The sequence below is a fragment of the Coregonus clupeaformis genome, chromosome 2 (genome assembly GCF_020615455.1).
Source record: "Coregonus clupeaformis isolate EN_2021a chromosome 2, ASM2061545v1, whole genome shotgun sequence".
Lineage (NCBI taxonomy): Eukaryota > Metazoa > Chordata > Actinopteri > Salmoniformes > Salmonidae > Coregonus > Coregonus clupeaformis.
The window spans coordinates 23,072,855-23,089,576 of record NC_059193.1 but is presented as its reverse complement, the minus strand read 5'-3'; the positions used below and the strand labels follow the sequence as shown (position 1 = coordinate 23,089,576).

At 41.2% G+C, this 16,722-nt stretch overlaps 1 protein-coding gene across 1 annotated transcript in view; it reads left to right on the top strand.

Annotated features, from left to right (window-relative positions):
• Positions 1-4,137: 4,137 nt before the first annotated feature.
• The window catches only part of LOC121580321, a 35,108-nt gene continuing 22,523 nt past the window's right edge, over positions 4,138-16,722 (top strand). Inside the window, exons 1-4 of the mRNA XM_041895376.2 lie at positions 4,138-4,231; positions 5,040-5,372; positions 5,599-5,709; positions 6,490-6,662. Coding sequence (XP_041751310.2) covers positions 4,183-4,231; positions 5,040-5,372; positions 5,599-5,709; positions 6,490-6,662 — 666 coding nt within the window. The 5' untranslated portion in view covers positions 4,138-4,182. The remainder of the gene's footprint in view (positions 4,232-5,039; positions 5,373-5,598; positions 5,710-6,489; positions 6,663-16,722) is intronic.

The following is a 16,722-nucleotide window of genomic DNA, read 5'->3' as shown; positions in this document are numbered from 1 at the left end:
TGTAGATCGAACACTAATCCACACTGCATAAGGAAGGAACGGCATCTCCCCAGCTCCCCCTCATATCTATCCGGCGTCGGAACCTTGGGCTCACGGAAGGACACAGCTCCAGAAGCGGCAGGCGAGATGGGTGAAACCGGTAGTGGATCCTCCACCGGAAACTTGCGTTGGTTCTGGACCTCCGTCAGACCGGTAGAAAGGTTCCGAACTGACAACGCGATCTCCTGTAGTACCGTGCTATGATGGCCCAACATCTTCTCCTGATGGGTAATGGCATGGCGAACAGAGTCCAGGTCCGCTGGGTTCATTACTGGCCGGATCGTTCTGTCACGAGTTGCTAAGCCAGAACCCAGAAGCAGACCAGGACAAGGTAAGTTGAAACGAAGGTGAGTGTTTATTACAAATTCAAGAGTGATGCTGAATAATCCAGGGAACAGAGCGGGCGGCGTTGATTAGTTGTTGGGGGTGCAGTGGTTGATCCCATCCTGAGTCGGCAGCCGCCGACCACCAGGCAGAGGTTGGATGAAGGTTCCGGACGGGTGACTGCAGATGGAACAAAACGGGGTAAGTAAGCAACAAACCAACACGGTGCAAAAACAACAAAACTAACGCTAGGCTCTAAGACTGATACTCTGGTAAACCTACTGTTCATGGCTAACGATCCGGCAGGGACTGGATGTTAGGCCAGAGCCTAAGAAGGGTGATGATCAGGACCAGGTGTGCAGATTGCTGATGGGATGCAGGTGCGGAAATCAAGAGAGCTCCCCGGAGCGTTCCCGAACCCTCGGGAAACTGGAGATCACGAACAGAAAAACTAGTCACCAGACAGGACCCGACTCAGACTGCCGGGATCGTTACATCGTGATACATCAGAGAGAGTGTATTTTGTTACAAAATACAGCACTGAAGCAGAGAACATTAAAATAATCATTTAAAATAATTGGAGAATCATCCAAAGTGATACGCTACCATGCCAAGTCTTTCCTGAGCCACCAGTCATAAAGCTTTAAGAGATGTCCTACCCTAAATGACAAATTAGTCCACAGTTATCTTCCGGGTGACTCTCAAAACACTTGGCTTGACCACAAACCCAAGGGCTCTTTTAAATGTAACCAGTGCAACCATTGCAGAAATATTGCACATAAAATTTATTTTGTTGACACAGCTTCCAAAATGGAGTATTACGTCAAACAATTCATTAACTGCAAAACCACTCATGTCATCTATAGATTGGAACGTCCACAGTGCAAGGTGTTCTACATTGGACGGACAAAGAGACGCCTTCAAGACCGCTTAGCGGAACACAAGTACGCCATACGGGTAGGCAATGAAGACTACCCCATGGCAAGGCACTACAAGTCCTTACACCATGGTAACCCTACCTCCCTACAAGCTATGGGTATTGATCATATTCCGGCCTCTATTAGAAAAGGGGACCGTCTGAAACAGTTAAACCAAAGGGAAAGTTTTTGGATTTACAAACTACAGGCCACTAAATACCCTGGTTTAAATGAAGATATGGATTTCTCACCCTACCTGTAGGGTTGTGTGATAGGTCCATTTGCTGTCATCTAGTGGACATTGTGCTCAATTGCCCTCAGCTATGTTTAGACTGTTGTTGTTCATGTTTTGCAGGTTTCTAGTGTACTATGGAATATATTGCTTTCTTATTTTTGACACTTTTCCTAGTCATATTTAAGGTTAGAACTACCTTTCTAAGTGTTCTGATACTTCTAACTTGGAGTTGTATTTGTATGATAACATAGTTACAGTATTTCACTTTTTAATGTGTATAGTATTGCTTACTAGGTGTGTCCAATCAACTTTGTAACCACTCCCTCTTCAAATTAGGGCTAATTGGAAAAGCTGTTCAAAAGAGGACATTGTATTATTTCTTTGTACTCCCTGAGGAAGGCCATTTAGCCGAAACGCGTCTGATTATTATTATGATTTTTAAAATCTTGTTTCTATTGAACATGCCATACTAATAAAGGCATTTTAATTAATTATATGAAGAGTGCCTTGGTCCTCCTTTCTTTTTGATGACCAATTCACCCCTTTGACCAAAGAGCACCTTCTGTCTACCAACATTTACTATTTTGTACCTTAGTAGCACTTCCCTTCCTCCTCTTTCTACTAGAAAATCAAGGTGTGTTTTAATAGAACTTTAGTTTGTGAAATGAATTAACGATGAGGGCCACAGAAAATGTTGTGGCAGTTCAGATACCTTCCCCTGGATGCTATTGTTAAAGAAGGGATGATGCCTCTATATGCTAGCCTGGTTCCATACTTTATATGCTCTGTAGCCACCTCTTCTATCATTGTACTGCTATCATTGTGGGGCCGGCGACCTTTTAGTTACTGGCCCAACGCTCTGACCTCAAGGCTACCTGGTGTCAGAGAAGGCTACTTTGTTGTTTTTTTGTTCATGCAACACATGATTTAACGTATAATAAATGATTCCAATAATGTGTAGATGATGTCATGAATTATGAATAACGGCAAAGTAAAATACGTTTGACTCGAATTTTTTTATTTTTTTTATTTGCATTTTGTATTGTAAATGATTGTATCACTGTGGAGTGACACTTTAATAACTGTTTCTAACTCTAAATGAGATAATTGGCATGGCAATGGACAAACACAGAGAGGAGTTGGCTACACAGCACAAACAGACTGGACCACCAGGCTATCTGTATGCCACTACAGGGAAATACCATAATGACTATCATAAATACTGTGTCAGATAAATTGAATGTATACAACCAGAAAAACGATAGTACTTTCAGCTGCATTTGTGATCTGAACATGTATTAATTTAGGTGAAAAAGCAATTATTATTATAAATAGCAATTAAAAAGCAATTGTTTGTTTGTTTTCAACATATTTTCAATAAAATAGACTATTCTAAATGTATATAGAAATAATTCTCAAAGAGATAATAATTTAAAAAAATCCAACAAAAACAAATATTTGAGAAAGAGAGATAAAGAGATAGAGAGAGAAAAAAAGAGAGAGAGCGATAAAGAGAGGTGTATTGGACCTCATTCTGGACCTCATTTCTCATTATCTACTACTGTTTGTTTAAAGCACAACAAACTAAGTGACTATATGCAGGTTTTTCTGACTTTTCAATCAGCCCACTGAAATAAATGTTATCACACATACTGTATATTGGAAAGGTTTTTTAAATGGGGAACTGCAGCACATTTTTTCTTACTGTAATTTCATATTTTAATTAGATGGTTTTGTGTGATTTTGAATGCATAGAAATGAAAGCAAACTACTTTTTGAAACATGTTGGACCTCATTTCTCATTATCTACTACTTTTGAAACAGTACAATGATAGAAGAGTTGGCTACAGAGCACATAAAGTATGGAACAAGGCTAGCATATAGAGGCATCATCCCTTCTTTAACAATAAAATCCAGGGGAACATATCTGACCTGCCACAACATTTTCTGTTGCCCTCATCGTTAATTCATTTCACAAACTAAATTTAAAAACAAACTCAAACCTTGATTTTCTATGGGAAAATGCATTCCCTTCACTAGGCCACCATTAGGAGGCTCACATTGAACATATTACCTGTGTTGAGTAACATTGATTCTCAACCTTTCTTGCACAAGGGATGGTCCTTCCTCCTTGGAGGAGGGCCTTAAAATTAAACTAGCAGTTGAGAACTGACCGAGTTGGTGTCAGAGAAACACTAACACACACAGCTGTAGAAAGGGCATAGTGTTTACTAAATAACTTCCAGTATATGATTTGACATGGACCTGCTACAGAGCTAGGTCTGTGGTGCAGAAATACAAAGTTCTCACAGACTAAATTTAGTCTGATCGTTTCTTCTGTATCCCATTTCCTCTTACAGCCCTCATGTAAATATAGTCTCAAGATCTCTTGTTCACTTGTGTGTGTGGTTTATCCTACTTCTGTGTTGTATCTTATTTAATGCCTTATCTTATACATTGGTCTGTGAAATGAAGAAGTGAGATCAAGACTGTGTTCAAACACTTCCTTTTTCATTCCTGGAGTGACACAATCTATCGCGTGTTTTTCTCAAACATCCTGGTCACACAATGTGGCAGGTTCCTTTAGTTAGCAATCTGAGTTTGGTATTTGTATAGTGAATCTACAGTTGCCAACACATATCAGTGGTTGGCCTTTGTGAAGACAACATGCTTGTGGTGTTTGGACTCCTGGTGATGTTAACCGGACTCGCTAATGGTAAGAGGCTACAGTTGTTTGTCTATGGAGGTCATGCATGTTCTAACAATAAGGCAGTGTTATAAAGGGTGTTTAACTGAATAATTACAGCAGAATACAATGCTGTGTTATTATGAGAAGAAAAGAAACAGAAACCAATCAATGTAATAGGCCTATCATAGAGCATCTCAAGTTTGATGGCTTATATACTTCCCAAGCAAGCTTAAATGATTTACTTGTCAAATTAGATATTTTTCTATCCCTTATTTTACAAGGTAAATTGACTGAGAACACATTCTCATTTACAGCAGCTACCTGGGGAATAGTTACAGGGGAGAGGAGATGACTGGGCCAATTGGAAGCTGGGGATGATTAGGCGGCCATGATGGTATGAGGGCCAGATTAGGAATTTAGCCAGGAGACCAGGGTTAGCACCCCTACTCTTACCATAAGTGCCATGGGAACTTTAGTGACCACATAGAGTTAAGACACTGGTTTAATGTCCCATCCAAAAGACGGCATCCTACACAGGGCAATGTCTCCAATCACTGCCCTGGTGCATTGGGATATATATTATTTGTTTTAGACCAGAGGAAAGGGTGCATACTACTGGCCCTCCAACACCACTTCCAGCAGCATCTGGTCTCCCATCCAGGGATCGACCAGTACCAACCCTGCTTAGCTTCAGAGGCAAGCCAGCAGTGGGATGCAGGGTGTTATGCTGCTGGAGCAATCATAATGTTACAAAAGGAAATTCTATTAGAGTTTCAGAGGAATAAAAGCTGTAATCACTATCAACAAAAGTGTCCCTTTTCCCTCCTTTCCTCAGGCATGAAGGAGAAATCCTGTGATGCTAGACAGAACATGTCATGTCACGGAATTCTGGGAGAAACTGTATATCTTCAGCTGATGAATAACGCCACGGGGTCTGAACTCAAATTCAAGAAAGTCCGCACTAGTGTTATTATAGAGATATTCAAAAAGAAAAACAACACAGTGATAATCCATGACTCCATTAAAGCTAGATCAGAGTTCTTTATCAACAACGGGACATTTAGGATAGCGAACACAGAATGGAATGATTCTGGTGAATATCTCTTAGAAATCTATAATTCAAGTGGAATATATTTGAGCACCAGAAGAGTACAACTGATAATTGGAGGTGAGGAGCTAAAAAGCTCATATCTTTTTGCCAAATAAAAATCTTCCAAAGAAGCTAAAGGCTTCTTGAATGTTGACATGCATGATTTTTGAGGGACTGTTTGTCAAACATTGACTAGTGATAAATATATGATCAAATGTTTTTTGGGGTGTAAAATGCTCCTTTGAAAGCTTACATACATGAACCCTCTTGCTTCTCCCCCATTTCTGTCCACCTTATCATGTAGGAAGATCCGATTGGCCTATCATTGCGTCACTAGTAGCTGTGGTCCTGGTCCTTACAGTGGTGGTGGGAGCTTACTGTATTCACAAGAGGGGGACACCTCCACAGGCTCCAGGTCAGTAGTGTGACAGTCTAACAATTCTAACAAACCTCAAAGATTACTATCTACAGTATACTGATGGTTACCACATTCAGTCAGCTCATGTGACTGTTGTTTCAGTGTTGTAGCTCACTTTAGGACTGTTTTTATGTGGCTTTTATACTTTGCATAGTGTAGGTTCATTTCTATAGGGCTATTTTCAGACTTACAGACAGGCTAAGTGCATGTGAAGGAGGTCAATCTATTAGTGCTAAAAGCCCCAATGCATCAGTTTTTATATCAAAATCAAATCATTTCTGGGTAACATTTAAGTACCTTACTGTAATAGATTGGCATTAAAATAGGCAAAAGTAGCTTTTAGCAAATCATTATTTTTTAAGCAAAAATTTTGCTAGGACAGTCTGGGAGTGGTTGAGTGGGGAATGGAAAACTGAAAACTAGCTGTTATTGGCAGAGAGGTTTGGAACTCTCTTTGTTATTGGTCTATTAACCAATTTACCACATGGTGATGTCACCATGCAAAGCTGAAACTCCCACCTATGCAAACCTGCTGAATAGAAGGTCCTGTGTAGATTGTATTTTCAACCAGGAAATTACCTGGTTGAAAATGTTTTCACACTTTTGTGATTTTCATCAACTGTTGTACAATATGATATAAAACACAGGAAAAACATATTTTTAACTGCACTGGGCCTTTAAGTAGGCTTTTGACCCTCGAAGTATAATTGTCAACAAATGATCTGTGCATTAGCAAACCTCCCCCCCCCCCCAAACACTCATGTCACATCTCCCCAGTCCCCACAGATGCTGATGAGAGTCCAGAATTGGAATATGCTGACGTCACTATTCTAAAGAAGATGGATAAACCCCCAGAGGTTCCAGAGGAGGTGAAGTATGGACAGGTTGTAGTGTTGGAGGGTCCCAGACAAACCAAAGAGAGAGACAGACCTGAGACCATAGTCAGTGTAGTCAGCTCAGCCATACCCATTGAGACTGTGTCTGTGCCTCGACCTAGGTTGGGCAAAACTAAACATGGTGGTGTTCACCCTAGCAATCTTATTAGGATAAAGACCTCCTCCATTCCTGCCATTATTGAAAGAGATCGTGATACCTCACATCTCAAAATAGGGTTACTTAATGTTAGATCCCTCACTTCAAAGGCAGTCATAGTCAATGAACTAATCACTGATCATAATCTTGATGTGATTGGCCTGACTGAAACATGGCTTAAGCCTGATGAATTTGCTGTGTTAAATGAGGCCTCACCTCCTGGTTACACTAGTGACCATATTCCCCGTGCATCCCGCAAAGGCGGAGGTGTTGCTAACATTTACGATAGCAAATTTCAATTTACAAAAAAAAAATGACGTTTTCATCTTTCGAGCTTCTAGTCATGAAATCTATGCAGCCTACTCAATCACTTTTTATAGCTACTGTTTACAGGCCTCCTGGGCCATATACAGCGTTCCTCTCTGAGTTTCCTGAATTCCTATCAGACCTTGTAGTCATAGCAGATCATATTCTAATTTTTGGTGATTTTAATATTCACATGGAGAAGTCCACAGACCCACTCCAAAAGTCTTTCGGAGCCATTATCGACTCAGTGGGTTTTGTCCAACATGTCTCTGGACCTACTCACTGCCACAGTCATACTCTGGACCTAGTTTTGTCCCATGGAATAAATGTTGTAGATCTTAATGTTTTTCCACAAAATCCTGGACTATCGGACCACCATTTTATTACGTTTGCAATCGCAACAAATAATCTGCTCAGACCCCAACCAAGGAGCATCAAAAGTCGTGCTATAAATTCTCAGACAACACAAAAATTCATTGATGCCCTTCCAGACTCCTTCTGCCTACCCAAGGACGTCAGAGGACAAAAATCAGTTAACCACTTAACTGAGGAACTCAATTTAACCTTGCGCAATACCCTAGATGCAGTTGCACCCCTAAAAACGAAAAACATTTGTCATAAGAAACTAGCTCCCTGGTATACAGAAAATACCCGAGCTTTGAAGCAAGCTTCCAGGAAATTGGAACGGAAATGGCGCCACACCAAACTGGAAGTCTTCCGACTAGCTTGGAAAGACAGTACCGTGCAGTACCGAAGAGCCCTCACTGCTGCTCGATCATCCTACTTTTCCAAATTAATCGAGGAAAATAAGAACAATCCAAAATTTCTTTTTGATACTGTTGCAAAGCTAACTAAAAGCAGCATTCCCCAAGAGAGGATGGTTTTCACTTCAGCAGTGATAAATTCATGAACTTCTTTGAGGAAAAGATCATGACCATTAGAAAGCAAATTACGGACTCCTCTTTGAATCTGCGTATTCCTCCAGGGCTTAGCTGTCCTGGATCTGCACAGCTCTGCGAGGGCCTGGGATCGGGAGAGACACTTAAGTGTTTTAGTACTATATCTCTTGACACAATGATGAAAATAATCATGGCCTCTAAACCTTCAAGCTGCATACTGGATCCTATTCCTACTAAACTGCTGAAGGAGCTGCTTCCTGTGCTTGGCCCTCCTATGTTGAACATAATAAACAGCTCTCTATCCACCGGATGTGTACCAAACTCACTAAAAGTGGCAGTGATAAAGCCTCTCTTGAAAAAAGCCAAACCTTGACCCGGAAAATATAAAAAACTATCGGCCTATATCGAATCTTCCATTCCTCTCAAAAATTTTAGAAAAAGCTGTTGCGCAGCAACTCACTGCCTTTCTGAAGACAAACAATGTATACGAAATGCTTCAGTCTGGTTTTAGACCCCATCATAGCACTGAGACTGCACTTGTGAAGGTGGTAAATGACCTTTTAATGGCGTCAGACCGAGGCTCTGCATCTGTCCTCGTGCTACTAGACCTTAGTGCTGCCTTTGACACCATCGATCACCACATTCTTTTGGAGAGACTGGAAACCCAAATTGGTCTACACGGACAAGTTCTGGCCTGGTTTAGATCCTACCTGTCGGAAAGATATCAGTTTGTCTCTGTGAATGGTCTGTCCTCCGACAAATCAACTGTACATTTCGGTGTTCCTCAAGGTTCCGTTTTAGGACCACTATTGTTTTCACTATATATTTTACCTCTTGGGGATGTTATTCGAAAACATAATGTTAACTTTCACTGCTATGCGGATGACACACAGCTGTACATTTCAATGAAGCATGGTGAAGCCCCAAAATTGCCCTCGCTAGAAGCCTGTGTTTCAGACATAAGGAAGTGGATGGCTGAAAACTTTTTACTTTTAAACTCGGACAAAACAGAGATGCTTGTTCTAGGTCCCAAGAAACAAAGAGATCTTCTGTTAAATCTGACAATTAATCTTGATGGTTGTAAAGTCGTCTCAAATAAAACTGTGAAGGACCTAGGCGTTACTCTTGACCCTGATCTCTCTTTTGACGAACATATCAAGACTGTTTCAAGGACAGCTTTTTTCCATCTACGTAACATTGCAAAAATCAGAAATTTTCTGTCCAAAAATGATGCAGAAAAATTGATCCATGCATTTGTTACTTCTAGATTGGACTACTGCAATGCTCTATTTTCCGGCTACCCGGATAAAGCACTAAATAAACTTCAGTTAGTGCTAAATACGGCTGCTAGAATCCTGACTAGAACCAAGAAATTTGATCATATTACTCCAGTGCTAGCTTCCCTACACTGGCTTCCTGTTAAGGCAAGGGCTGATTTCAAGGTTTTACTGTTAACCTATAAAGCGTTACATGGGCTTGCTCCTACCTATCTTTCCGAGTTGGTCCTGCCGTACATACCAATACGTACGCTACGGTCACAAGACGCAGGCCTCCTAATTGTCCCTAGAATTTCTAAGCAAACAGCGGGAGGCAGGGCTTTCTCCTATAGATCTCCATTTTTATGGAACAGTCTGCCTACCCATGTGAGAGACGCAGACTCGGTCTCAACCTTTAAGTCTTTACTGAAGACTTATCTCTTCAGTAGGTCATATGATTGAGTGTAGTCTGGCCCAGGAGTGTGAAGGTGAACGGAAAGGCTGGAGCAACGAACAGCCCTTGCTGTCTCTGCCAGGCCGGTTCCCCTCTCCACTGGGGTTCTCTGCCTCTAACCCTGTTGCAGGGGCTGAGTCACTGGCTTGCTGGTGCTCTTTCATGCCGTCCCTGGGAGGGGTGCGTCACTTGAGTGGGTTGAGTTACTGACGTGATCTTCCTGTCTGGGTTGGCGCCCCCCCTTGGTTTGTGCTGTGGTGGAGACCTCTGTGGGCTATACTCGGCCTTGTCTCAGGATTGTAAGTTGGTGGTTGGGGATATCCCTCTAGTGGTGCGGGGGCTGTGCTTTGGCGGAGTGGGTGGGGTTATATCCTTCCTGTTTGGCCCTGTCCGGGGTTTCTTCGGATGGGGCCACAGTGTCTCCGGACCGCTCCTGTCTCAGCCTCCAGTATTTATGCTGCAGTAGTTTATGTGTCGGGGGCTGGGGTTAGTTGGTTATACCTGGAGTACTTCTCCTGTCTTATCCAGTGTCCTGTGTGAATTTAAGTATGCTCTCTCTAATTCTCTCGTTCTCTCTTTCTCTCTGAGAACCTGAGCCCTAGGACCATACGTCAGGACTACCGGGCATGATGACACCTTGCTGTCCCCAGTCCGCCTGGCCTTGCTGCTATTCCAGTTTCAACTGTTCTGCCTGCGGCTACGAAACCCCTACCTGTCCCAGACCTGCTGTTTTCAACTCTAAATGATCGGCTATGAAAAGCCAACTGAGAGACCTGAGCCCTAGGACCATACGTCGGGACTACCGGCCGTGGTGACTCCTTGCTGTCCCCAGTCCGCCTGGCCTTGCTGCTATTCCAGTTTAAACTGTTCTGCCTGCGGTTATGGAACCCCTACCTGTCCCAGACCTGCTGTTTTAAACTCTAATGATCGGCTATGAAAAGCCAACTGAGATTTATTCCTGATTATTATTTGACCATGCTTGTCACTTATGAACATTTTTGAACATCTTGGCATGGTTCTGTTATAATCTCCACCCGGCACAGCCAGAAGAGGACTGGCCACCCCTCATAGCCTGGTTCCTCTCTAGGTTTCTTCCTAGGTTTTGCCTTTCTAGGGAGTTTTTCCTAGCCACCGTGCTTCTACACCTGCATTACTAGCTGTTTGGGGTTTTAGGCTGGGTTTCTGTACAGCACTTCGAGATATTAGCTGATGTAAGAAGGGCTATATAAAATAAAATTGATTGATTGATTGATTGAGAGGCTGGAGGATACTGTGTATGCTGGAATACAGTTTGGCCAATGAGAGAGTTTCTTCAGTGTAGGCCGGGGTGTGAAGGGTTGGTCTAGTATTACAGCTTTGTTGCTTCATGTGTTACTGTAACTAATTGTATCTAACTTTCCCATATTTCTGTAGATATTTTCATGAAATGTACATGAACAACCCAACAACTAAACTGTATACACTGGCTGTAGTGAGTACGTCTGTTATTGATTGAACATGTTTTTTACCCTTTAAAGTCTTAACATACAGCCATACTAACCATTTCCATCTACAACATGTTATTACACAGTAGTAACAGTAGTAACAGTAGTAACAGTGTTAACAGTGGTAACAGTGTTAACAGTGGTAACAGTGTTAACAGTGTTAACAGTAGTAACAGGGGTAGCAATGGTAACCGCAGTAACAGTAGTAACATTGGAAACAGTGGTAACAGTAGTAACGGTGGTAACGGTGGTAACTGTAGTAACAGTGGTAACAGTGCCAAGTCTAGGTCCAAAAGACTTCTCAACAGCTTCTACCCCCAAGCCATAAGACTCCTGAACAGCTAATCATGGCTACCCGGACTATTTGCACTGCCCCCCCACCCCATCCTTTTTACGCTGCTGCTACTCTGTTAAGTATTTATGCATAGTCACTTTAACTCTACCCACATGTACATATTACCTCAACTACCTCAACTAGCCGGTGCCCCCGCACATTGACTCTGCAACTGTACCCCCCTGTATATATAGCCTCCCTACTGTCACTTTATTTTACTGTATATATAGCCTCCCTACTGTCACTTTATTTTACTTCTGCTCTTTTTTTCTCAACACTTTTTTTGTTGTTGTTTTATTCTTACTTTTTTTGTTTAAAATAAATGCACTGTTGGTTAAGGGCTGTAAGTAAGCATTTCACTGTAATGTCTGCACCTGTTGTATTCGGCGCATGTGACCAATAAAATTTGATTTGATTTGATTTGATTTGATTTGAACAGTTGTCATTCACTGCAGAAGTTTGTGATGGAGAAGATGTCCCTGTAGTGTACAATTCTGTGAAACACAATTCTCATTATTATCCTCAATGGTAGAATGGGTCAAACTGTTTTCTAAAGCACGTATTGTTTTGCATCCAATAACAAACCCAAGTCAACAAGGTATGAGCCCCCAGAAAGTGCTATGTAAACCCAGTCCATTATAAACTCATGTTATTGTGTCCAGCCAACAACTGCAACCCAAAATGAATCAGTTGCAGCCGGTCGAAGAAACCAGAGAGTCACAAACCACTATTAGGGAAACATTGTACTTTGATCTGCTGGTCCTCTCTGTTTCACTTCTGATTTCTCTCACCTCTCCTACTCTCAAATTCCTCTCTCTCTCTCTCTCTCTCTCTCTCTCTCTCTCTCTCTCTCTCTTACTTGTTCATTTCTCCTGCTCATGGTGTAATGCTAATGTTTTAGCAGCCAGAGCAATGAAAATGTAAATGACGTCATCATTTCTTAATGTTTTTACAGACAGATGTAGCCTATTGAATATAATTATAGAATATGCATAAAATGCGTCCTCCAATAGAAATGTCTGCCTATGCCCACACATATTGTCAAAAATCAAATAAAAATGTATACCCTCAAACACCAAGTTATGCATACGTAATTTCAAAATAGGCCATGTCTTCATCACTGTCAATCGTAAATGATAATTCTTTGTTTTACCAGCGAAATGTCCAAACTGCGTCTGCATGCACATTTTTTGATACCAGTCAGTTTCATGGGAATACTGTTTTATGAGCTAATTAGAGCAGTTGGTGTTAAGAAACTATACAAACTATACTGAACACTGGGGAGCCAGGCCCAGCCAATTAGAATGAGTTTTTCAACATAAAAGGGCTTTATTACAGACATAAATACTCCTAAGTTTCATCAGCTGTCCGGGTGGCTGGTGAATAAGCCAGGAGCTGCACATTTTAGAGTGGATTTTTATTGTCCCCAACACAAGGTGCACCTGTTCAATGATCATGCTGTTTAATCAGCTTCTTGATATGCCACACCTGTCAGGTGGATGGATTATTTTGACAAAGGAAAAATGCTCACTAACATGGATGTAAACAAATTTCTGCACAACATTTGAGAGAAAATCAGCTTTTTGTGCGCATGGACTATTTCTGGGATCTTTTATTTCATCTCATGAAACATGGGACCAACACTTTACATGTTGCGCTTATATTTTTGTTCAGTGTATATAGCCTTCCTGTATTTTGTTTCAATCAAAGCACATTATGCCTAGTGGCACATGCTGTTGAGTTTTGGCCTCACGAGAGGACATATCGCTAAGGACATATCGCAATTTACTGAGGGGGAGGGGTGGTCCAAAATAGGGGAGGGTTGTCACTTGTCAAACTTGTATTAATTTTTTTGCACTGGGGGAGGGTAGTGTGTTTTTTTATTGGGCACAGGGGAGGGTAGTGCGTTTTTTCCCTGGTTAACATTCACTATTTGCAGGTTTTGCTATATAATTTTCTCCATCCTAGCCATATTTCCTAATCTGTTTGCATGGACCTCTCCGATATGAAGGTGTTTTGGTACTTCCCTTATGAACTACGCTTTACCATGTGTTAATTATGGCTGTACCACAGGTCAATATAGTCTACCAGTCTAACGGTCTATCCTGCCCTCAATCCATCATTCATATTGACAATAGTGTTAGGTGGATTGTTTGTCCAGATCTGCAATAGGCTAACTAGCAATCAAACCACACATAAAAGCATTCAAAGCTGCATCAAGCTTCAATGTGAATCGTCAAGAACAAATAGAAATAGCTGATAGGCAGCGGACAGACCAGGTGCATCATTGACATGAAAGAACAGTGAAGACATGAAACACACAGCTCAGGGTCAAAAGCCTAATTAAAGGCCCAGTGCAGTCAAAATATGCTTCAAAGTCTCCTGTAAGCATACGCACATTCATCCAAAATATAATTCCAGCATCCTTAAAATGGCTTGACATTAACCAGGTTTCCCTCCATCCTTTTTATGCATTAAAGTAGCCTACATGTCTGATAAAAAATGTCATGACATCATGGGAAAGCATGCAGTTTAGTTAAGTTATGATGAACTTCACAGGGTGGCGAAAGTGCACAGTGATGAGGTTGATGCTCCTTTCAATAAATATGGAGGGTCTTGTTCTTGTTACATGATGATCGATGCTTGGCTGCCATTTGAAAAATGCAAATTATCTGGCATTTTTGTCCATAATAGCCTCATCATGTAGTAGGCTATACATCCACTGTATCTGCAAGCTGTTGGCTAGAGCGCACGTGCCATAACCAACTTGTATGTTTTTATTTGATACATGGGAATTTAACCTCAAAAGTTATTTTTATGTTCACTATGTATTTACGCACATCTTTTATCTGCAACAAGTCAATTTGATGGAAACTACTCTGATGTGAAATGTGCCAGTGTTTCCTTTAGCCGGTAATTGCAGCTTTTGAAAAACCAATAAATTAAATTGTAGTGGGCCAAATTGTCCTGGAGAGGCTGTCCATCATAGCCTACACCCCCAGGAGAGGCTGTCTATCACAGCCTACACCCCCAGGAGAGGCTGTCTATCATAGCCTACACCCCCAGGAGAAGCTGTCTATCATAGCCGACACCCCCAGGAGATGCTGTCTATCATAGCCTACACCCCCAGGAGAAGCTGTCTATCATAGCCGACACCCCCAGGAGAAGCTGTCTATCATAGCCTACAGCCCCAGGAGAAGCTGTCTATCATAGCCGACACCCCCAGGAGAAGCTATCTATCATAGCCTACACCCCCAGGAGAAGCTGTCTATAATAGCCTACACCCCCAGGAGAGGCTGTCTATCATAGCCTACACCCCCAGGAGAGGCTGTATATCACAGCCTACATCTCCAGGAGAGGCTGTCTATCATATTCTACACCTCCAGGAGAGGCTGTATATCGTAGCCTACACCCTGATATTCGCGCTTCATCACCATTCTCTCACACCTTAAACCCATGTGAGCTGAGGAGAGAGGAGACTTGGCCTAGGCTACTGAGCTAAAATGGAGGCCTTTTTCATTGAAGTAAAACAAAAGTTAGAGGAAAAAGAGCATGCCTTTAGTGAAAAGCCTACAAGGGGAATTTAATAAAAAATGTAATATTGTAGTGGACTAAGATGAGAAGAAAGTTGGCATGGCAACGCAGGCTACTGTGTAACTCCCTATCCAGGTAGGATGCAATTTAGGAACTTACAGTTTTTTATAATAATATGTTTTATCATTATTATGGTATATTATTGTTATTATTGTAAGCCTATTTATTAATCAAAACCCGTTTTTTTCATATGCAACACCTGTTTTGTTTAATTCTGTAGAGACATTTTCATGGACTAAATTACATTTGATCTGTCTTTTTTAATTGTGTGCTCCATAATTCTTTTAAGATAGGTTATAAGTAGTGTTGGGCATGGGAGGCACTTGCCTTTGTTGGTAATTTTTGCAAAATAGCCTGTTCAAAACTAATTTTTTTTCCAACTGTAATCCTGTGTTAGCTACAATATAATAGTCTGCTCATATATTCCCTATAAACAATGGCTTGACTTACTTTTGATATTACCCTAATAAAGTTTAGAAACTTTTGTGAAAGTTTGGTGTGATATGGCTATTATTAAGCTTTAGCTACTGCAAGCCTATGATAGGAAGGCAGTGTACATCGGTGCTGCAACTGACTCCGACAGTTGAACTTGAGGTGAGGAAGACTGTTTCAGGCCTACCAGAGTTACTCGTATAACCTAACAATATAATGCTTTCTTTTATACAAAATATTATAGAATGCCGCCAGCATATCTCTATCTCTCTGGGGTTAGGCCTAAGCTTCTCTTCCTTTAAATATGCTATATATTTTTTAAATATTAATATCATACAGTGGACATCTGAGCTTGAAGGCCTATGCATGCAATGCCCTGATACATTTTGTGCTCATATCTCCAATAGCTGAAACTTGAGGTGGAAAATTATTGTTTTAGGAAGGTAGCCTAAAAATCTAAACAAAAATAGGCTTTAAAGTTTTGCATATGCTACACATCGAAACACAAGGAATAGTGTTGCTATTTGTTATAGGCTGTTTTTAAGGACATGTAAATGTGGCTCATTTGGCCAATATCCCTCGTTTATTGATGGCACTGGCTGCGCCAAGTCGGATCTGAATGCATATGGATGTCCGGTAAATTTCTTAAATGTCCGGTCAATTAAAATATTCCTGGTCACATTGTCCAGATGTGACCTAAAGGAAACCCTAAAGGAAACCCTAAAGGAAACCCTAAAGGAAACCCTGAAATACTCATATTGTTTGTATGCAGATTTTAAAATATTTGCATGAAAATCTGTCGCCAGTTGGATGGAAACCTAGCTGTACACACCCTAAGAACTGCGGCAGGTGTACTAGTCCAGTGTCACTTTCATTATTATGCCTCACTAACAGGGATGTAAACACATTTGTGCAAGAAATTTGAGATAAATAAGCTTTATGTGCGTATGGAAAATGTATGGGATATTTTATTTCAGCTCATAAAACATGGGACCAACACTTTACATGTTGAGTTTTTATTTTTGTTCAGTATACACTGAATGACATTGGCCTATGTCCCGTCTTGCACTGCGCAGAATATCAGATCTCAACAATAATTGGAGAAGTGTTTAACATAACCAGTATGATATATACTGTATTTTTTCATAAGCACAACGTGACTGCAAGAGACAGGTCTGAAAGTCTGACTGAAATATGGGACAAATTCAAAATTAGTGAA